We start from the raw sequence: 7,963 nt of genomic DNA on the forward strand, positions 1-7,963 counted from the left end.
ATAAATAAGCTCTATAGCGCCACCAAGAGTCCATTTTCATTTGCGAGGCATAATGATCCTGAAAAGAAGAAAAACGCAAGATTTCCACTGTACACACAGATAATGGTTTAGGAAAATATAACAGTGTTATGAAATACAGTGATAAACTGGCAATTATTCTTTATCCAGTTAGTTTTAAAGTGTTGTCCACTAAAATGATTACATTTGAAACAGTCCAGTTGTCAGACTGAAGGAGAGTAAATGTGGTTTGTTACAGATTTTTAACACTTGTAGAGTGATCCATGTTAAAGCAGATCTAAAGGTGTAAGAATAAAAATTCATATTTAATGTGAATCAGTCATTGACCAATTTATAAGTTTCACCCTTTCAATTTTTTACGTTTCATTGAGTTACAATAACAATAAAAAAATAGGAACCCACAAACATAAAAAAGGTATTAAACAATAAAAAGGCAACCTTAAAGCAAGAGTAAGTTTATTCAACTTTTATTTTATTAATAACAAAAAAAGAAGCCAACATCAAAATCCAAAATATATATACACAAAGCAAACCCGGAGTACAGTGATTAGAAGCTCTCAGACTATGGTACAATACAGACCACAACTCCCATGAAGCCATGGGAAGTGAGGAAATAAAACACTTCAATACAAGTCAGTCAGAGTTGGTTTCTAAAAGTATTAAATGAATAAGCTACAGTTAATAAATCAAAGCCCCCCTACAAGAACCAAACCTCTAGGAACAGTGTTGTAACACTGGATTAAATGAGAGAGCTTTGTGTTCAGTTCAATACCCAGAACATTGCAAACCTATAAAACAAAACTCAGTGAACTGGTGTGAAATAGTGCTGGGATAAATAGAAAAATGCAGCTTGAGTGTGTTCACAGTGATATCAATATTCCATCATCGGTATAATTTTTAACAAGCCAACCATCCTGTGACCTGCTGTGACTTACAGGGCTCAGTAAAATTTTATTATAATTTTAGAATTAATGCAATGATCTTATTTAAATCTCTTAACTGCACCAACAAAGAAAAAAAAAAAAAAGCATTAATGAAGTTATGGAAGTACAGTGATAATGACCGATGAAAGCAGATTTAGTGTAAAAAAAAGTGAGGGAAGCCACTGTACCCTGGTGCTCAATAACCAAACATGTGCCCTGAATGTGAAAACCCCAAAATAAAACTAGTTTAACCGTGAACACCCCCCAGCCTAAATAAGTAAACAAACGAACATTGGTTTAAAACAACAGACTGAACAGTCAGAACAGTTACCTAGATGCATACAGTGCATCACCAACAGTGAGTCAAAACTTTAAAATAAGCAAACGTAAAATATAAATATGTATTTGTGAGCTTAAAAGTGTCTTTAAAGATAGTTGGCCATGACAAAAAGAAAAACACAGACAATACAAATAAATGGATGGAATAAGTCAAAGCAAACCATGCTTGTCAAATGTTTCAGTTTGTGGATGTGCAAGGAATTAGGTTACAGTATGATCAGAAAGGTCATCCCCTCAATATACACCTTCACCTCACACCCAGGCTGACCCTATCTGCAAAGGTGTTTGAAAGCACAATGAAGTTCATTGCTTGATCTCCATCAAGTTGTTCTCCTCTGCTTCAATAAGATTCTACACTAAGACAAAAGAACAAAAGGAAACTCTGAAAGTGTCTCGAGACTAGTATAAGACTGTATCTTCATTTAAGGTGCACATAAACTTACCAAGAAAAGGAGTCTGCGCTAGTGCGGAAGGCTACAGAAGGGTTAGCAAAGTCTGGACTCCGCAATCCACATAGTTCTGAAAGAGAATCACACATACACTCTTCTTATATTGATGAGCCTTTCAATTTTAGTATACTTTTTCCCTTCAGTCTGCAATTATCATATTAAGCCAGCACTGCCATCTAAAGGCCACCCACAGCAAAACAATCCAATGTAATGTGGGTAATATGGGTCTTGTGGCACATTGTGATTGACATGTATCATGACAAAGATCATGTTCTGAGGTAGCTGCTCAGAGCTACCCTTCACACTCGTGCAAGTCATGAAAACAAACTATGATAGTGGATCTGGTTCACTGCCAGAGTTCACATCACTAATCTTTTATGGTTTCATTTTGAATCAAGTTTCACTTTCACAACATCTTGCTAAAATACATTTTTTTTTAACTTGACATTGATATTGCTATTTTACATAAAATGTCCTCAAAGTAATAATACTAATGAAAAAATGTAAGAAAAAACAAGTCAACTTTTCAGCCACAAATCAAACATAAAAAAACAACAACAACAACAATAAAAACCTGATTGCAGAGCATTTTAGCAAATCTCTGACCTTAGGAATTGTAGCGCAGACAAAAATAAAGCCTGTGCTTATTGCTACACTGCACTGACATTATTAAAATGCTAGAGGCTACTGTTTTTGGACTAGCTTACACCCTCTTCTCAATTTAATTTAATTTAATGGGTAGGGCAAGAACACTTGGCAAACTAAAGTGGTTAACATCTTTGTTCAAATTATACTGGAAGCAATTACAATATATCGGTGCATCTCCAAGGATAAGAGGACAGTATGATTACTCAGGGTTTTAAAAGAAATGTTTTATTTTAACAATTTTTGTTAAATACATTTAAAACAGTCCTACTTTGTAATATTATTTTGGTTTAAAATAAAATTTTATTTGAAAATAAAAATTTATTCCCATGATGGCTTCACTCCAGTCTTAATTGTCACAAGATCCCAGAGATATCATTCTAATAAGCCGGTTTGGTGCTCAAGAAACATTTATTTCTATAATTATTGTGTGAAAACAATGAATTCTTGATAAATGTTTGAAAAGAACAGCATTTGTTTGAAATAGAAATCTTCTGTAACATTAGAAATTATTTACGGTCACTTGTGATCAATTTAGTTCAAAAGCCTTATTGACTGCAAACTTTTGAATAAAACTTTTTTTTTTCTTGTTAACACAGCATTTTGTGATGCAATCTCAAACAATCCAAGTTCAAACTATTATGCTCAGTTCCTTATTTACCAACCGAGAAAAAAGGGGAGTGGAGCTGACCTGATTGACAAGCCTCGTCCTCTGCTCTCCACACCACTGTGGCACGGGATACTGATACACACAAACAAAAACCCCCACAATGGTCAATCACTATTACATCCAGAAAAGAATGTGTGCTTCTGTGTGACTGTACCTGGTATGCATATGTGGTCTGTGCATAGTTCATGGGCACCTGTGGGACAATAAATCCTGGAGGACTGGAGTATGTGTAAGGCTATGAAGAGACAGGCATACAGGAAAACAGATGATATTTTACAATCTTTGGAACGTGCAAAATTTTTTCTTAATATGCAGTGCATCAGGGTTTCTATGAACGTTGAACGTATAGCTACCTGCATGTACTGATTCCCTCCATTGAAGACAGGTGAGGGCGGGGCCAGGCCTGAGGGCGGGGCCAGGCCTGAGGGACAGCAGCTGCAGTACACATATGGGCTGGGGCTTATCCACTGCGATGGACCCATCATTGGAGAGCACACGGAACCTGGAAACAAGATTCCAACACATTAACTAATGGAATTACACAAGATAACTATATTATTGCACAAGTTATTTAAAAAGATCTGAGGCAAAAATGCCTTGAAATTGAAAGTTTATAAGTACAACTGTCTCCAATCAGATTAAAAATGCTTTTTGCACAGGTTAAAGAGACAGTGAAGTGCAAGGACTCACGAGAATTTCGCTCTTTCATGATGGCAGGTCCCAGTTTGAGCTTCTTCCCTTTAAAACTGATCGGCTGCTGTAGAAGAATTGTAGTAGTACAAGACGTTAAGATGCCCTTATAACTTCAACACCAAGATGAGAAAGAGAGAAGACTGTCACAGACAAGTAAAAGTGACCTTACATCAACGATAGTCTGGATATCAACATCCTCACTGAAATAAACAAAACCGTACCTGTGAGAAAGAAGATGTACAACTAATCAGAGGTGGCAGGTAAAGACATTTTTTAAAGCGGTTTCCAAGAAATATTCTATAAAAGGATAGTTTACACAACAAATGACAATTCTGTCATCTTTTACTCATCTAGAATTACTTTCTTTGAATGGAATGACAGTTAATGACCAAAGAAGCATTTTCAGACACTTTGATACAACGCACAATTGTGATCATGTGGAAAAACTTGATTCAAATTAAATGAGTTCAGAAAATAAGGAAAATGCTATATACAAGTTTATACAATAGACTTTGAATGACCTATCAGAAAATAACTCTTAAACAACAGTTTAAGCTTGTTTTCTGGTCTTAGCTGGTATCCAAGCCATGAAAGTTGATTTAGCAGGCGTTTTTTTTTAAAGGATTTTAAACACTCTTTGAAAATATTATTTTTTTGCCCAGCAGGGCGAATTAGAACTCTCACTCACCCTTTGCATATTCCTCCTCGATAAGTGATGATTTTCACTTCTTTTACAGACCCGTACTTGGCGAAGAACTCTCTGATCTCGTTCTCATCCACCTGATGGGAAAAGTGCCAGTTTGGGGAGTAGATACACTATATGGACAAAACTACTGGCTCACCCTCTTCTAATGAACAGGTTTGACTACTTTAGTCATTTTCATGAGTATAAATCTTAATTTTGAAGCATATAATGATATGTTAGGGAATTGTGTGCTTCTAATTTTATAGCAAGAATTTGGACAGGACCCTTTTCTATTCTAACATGAGAACACTTCTGTGTTAGGGTTGGGTACCGAAACCCGGTACCAATATGGCACCGGTATGCACCGCACCGAACTGAACCAGCACGCAGATTTTAGTGCCTCTTAAATGCCTGAACGATCGATTTAAATATTTGTCTTGGTTCTCCGAAATGTACACACGAAGCATGGGCATCACTAGGCTTTTTTTAGCGGGGCTTCGTAAACCGTACACAAATTTGCGATAGTCTCAGAGTCAGTCCGCTTAAATGTCATATAAAAACATCGGCAGATTTATCTTCTCTCTAGGGGTGGGCGGATCAATCTAAATATCGATAGTAATCGATGCCAACACTGGTATTGGTATTAGATCGATACAATTATAATTAAATCAATATTTTAATTTAAATATATTTCCTCTATGTTCGTTATACTTTGCTCATGTCTTCTACCTCTACAATCCTGAGCAAACACTTTCACATCCTGGCCCACTTTGCTACTCCTCCCCCTCCTGCTGCTCTGCTATGATTCACTGTTGTGTCGTCACGTGACTCAATGACACAACACGCCGAGGAGCAGCAAACTGAGTGAGGGAAGCTGATAGCACATTGAATGAGAGATCAGGATGGAAGAGAAGCGTTGTGTGGAGCTATTTTATGGCACTAAATGATAATACTGCAACTTGTGATTTGGTAAAAAGAGCACTCGATACTGTGGCAACACTAAAAACCTATACAAACACTTAAAAACACATGAAAAGGAAAATGCTGAGCTACAAAAATGAAGAAATGAGGAGCGAAATCCATCCACTTCCAGACCCCCGGCAAAGAGACAGATTATGTGAAGAATTCATTCTACAGTGCCTAATAACTAATAATTTTGTGGACTTCAATACATTAATAAAAATATATTGCCTAAAGAACTGATCATTTATTCACGTCAGAAATAATGACATACTGCTCTTCCCTACACAAAAGTCCATTTTTTTCAGTAAAAAGTATCGTATTGGTAGCGGCAATACTGATATGTATTTGGTATTGGATAGATACCAAATTTCGCAGTATCGCCCACCAGTACTTCTCTCCGTCTTTCAGCACGCTCCTGAATCGACAGACCACACGGAGCAGAACGAGGAGACTCAAACAGAAACAGAGGACACAAGATGTGTGTTCATCGATAGATTGTTAGAATATCCATATCTGTGCAGTTCTTTGTCATAAATACAGTTTACAAAAGGTCACGAGGGACCTTAACACAATCTCACTAGAATATTATTAAAAATAATGGCCAAATGAATGTTTGGAAATGTAAAGTGATATTTCGTACTGAAATACTAAAGCAAAAGATATAAATAACTGGCCTGAACCCATTTTTTGGGGTGAAAATACTAATGTGCCTAAGACTGTAGGCTACTTTACAAATGACATTGTTGCTACTTTATAAGGAATGACCATACAGTCACTCAAAGAACTGATTAAAGACAGTGACAAAGAGCACTCATTTAACTAAATATCAGAGTGATTGACTGAGAAACAGTAGAAACATTATGTGTGGTTTTGTATTAAATAATGACCCAGATCATGAAATACATTTATTAGCCTTAGAGTAAATGAAGCTTGGGAAATGAGAGTATCCAAGGAGCGTGTGAATGCTATGGATTTATTTAAAAAAGTTGTAATGTTCTTTAATGTTATCCTTTTTAGGCTTTTTAAATTGTATTTATTTATTTATTTCTAAAGAAGTATCTATTCAGGCATCAGTACCGTTTTAAAAGTATCGGAATTGTACCAGTATCGAATAAAACCCAATCGATACCCAACCCTACTCTGTGTATAAGGCAAGGTTAAGAAAGATTTAGTATGGAAGAGCTCGACTAGTCTGCACAAATCCAAGTCTTGGTCCCAGCTGAACATCTCTCTAGTGACTTTAAATCACTAGTACAGCAGTCATTTTAGACACTTCCAAAACTGTTGTTATATTATATTTCCATCTTTGTTGCCACAGTTTTGTTAATGCCTTTTTCTGTTCTAAAGAAGGGGGGTGTCCTAATACTTTTAGAATTAGAAACTATGCATTGTAAGTAGAGTTTAGAAATGTACTGGACCAGTTTGAACATGCGAGGCCACATGACATGCTTTACCTTCATGTCAATCCCGCCGACGAACAGTGTGTTGGGCGTCATCTTGCCCTCAGGTAAAATATAACCGTTAGACAACTTCAGAGAGGACGGAAAGCCCTGACGGTGCTTCTGGATATCCTGTATGTATTGCACAACAGTCTCGGATTTATATGTATACACATCATTAACAAGACAATGAACACGTATCATGTACATCTAGGCCTTCAAAAACAAGTGACATCCACACATTTCTGAAATTTAAAATACGATTAACGTTACCTTTGAATACAATCCACATATGAGGCACAGGGGTAACTGAACGCCCTGATACATCTTAGATTTGAAGTAAGGCCACACGTTTTGTTACATTAACGTACTTACTCCATAAAAAATACACCCCAAGGTCAGCCGAGATATTAACTTAAGGTAACTTAAATGAAAAGTTTCAAACTTCTCGACACACACAAGGCGGATACCGGCTCGATTTCCAACACGATCTTTCATGTTTCTTCATTAAGCAATCTGGGCATTTAGCATAAAATTAGTTAATTGGACTAACATTTGTGCTATCCTGATAGATGTAACCTTAACGTTACGTTACATAATTTAAGTTAATGGCCGACGGTCTGATCTCATCTGATGGCGAGTTTTACCGCGCGAACTTTTTACAGAGATAACCTCGCTATTAATAACAGCTAACTTTATAGATGGTGCCTGAGAGATTAAGTTATCTGATAATATTACTACTTTTGTTACTTACCATATCTAAAACAATTAAAATGGCAAAATAAATTAATGAAGTGAGCTGCTCGTTGGGTCTGTGCCTCTGGCTGGAGGAGTTGCATTAAAGCGCCACACCCATTCACAGTCCTAATTGGAAAATAAACACCAAATAAGGCGAATTTTAAAGTTATTAATACTGTGAATAACATTCATTTTTCGTGAATCGTGAATCGGTCAGAGCTCAAGCATTATAGATTGTAATTATTTCTAAAATAAGATGACAGATTTGGTAGAGTCTAAATGAATTTAATTAACTGATCGCACGAAAGATGCACCAGGGAGGACCTTAAAAACATACTGCGAAATTTATAGGCTTTTTAAATGCAAAAAAATTTTTTTTTGTTTGTAAAACAGTCAGAATT

At 36.3% G+C, this 7,963-nt stretch overlaps 1 protein-coding gene across 4 annotated transcripts; it reads right to left on the bottom strand.

Moving 5' to 3' along the window:
- Positions 1-457: 457 nt before the first annotated feature.
- Positions 458-7,697, bottom strand: LOC127978776 (deleted in azoospermia-like). Of its 4 annotated transcripts, none has more exons than XM_052583677.1 (10): positions 7,579-7,697; positions 6,840-6,956; positions 4,426-4,517; positions 3,907-3,958; positions 3,735-3,801; positions 3,398-3,546; positions 3,199-3,279; positions 3,066-3,116; positions 1,724-1,799; positions 458-1,631 (listed from the first exon to the last, which is right to left on the bottom strand). In XM_052583677.1, exons 1-9 carry the CDS (start codon positions 7,579-7,581, stop codon positions 1,755-1,757), a joined length of 657 nt encoding a protein of 218 aa, XP_052439637.1. In that variant the 5' UTR covers positions 7,582-7,697; the 3' UTR covers positions 458-1,631; positions 1,724-1,754. The 4 variants fall into 4 exon arrangements, with proteins under 4 accessions (XP_052439637.1, XP_052439636.1, XP_052439635.1 ...); XM_052583676.1 differs by having other exon boundaries at positions 458-1,636; XM_052583675.1 differs by lacking the exon at positions 7,579-7,697 and adding an exon at positions 7,098-7,483.
- Between the last annotated feature and the right edge of the window lie 266 nt (positions 7,698-7,963).

The sequence above is a fragment of the Carassius gibelio genome, chromosome B19 (assembly GCF_023724105.1).
Source record: "Carassius gibelio isolate Cgi1373 ecotype wild population from Czech Republic chromosome B19, carGib1.2-hapl.c, whole genome shotgun sequence".
Lineage (NCBI taxonomy): Eukaryota > Metazoa > Chordata > Actinopteri > Cypriniformes > Cyprinidae > Carassius > Carassius gibelio.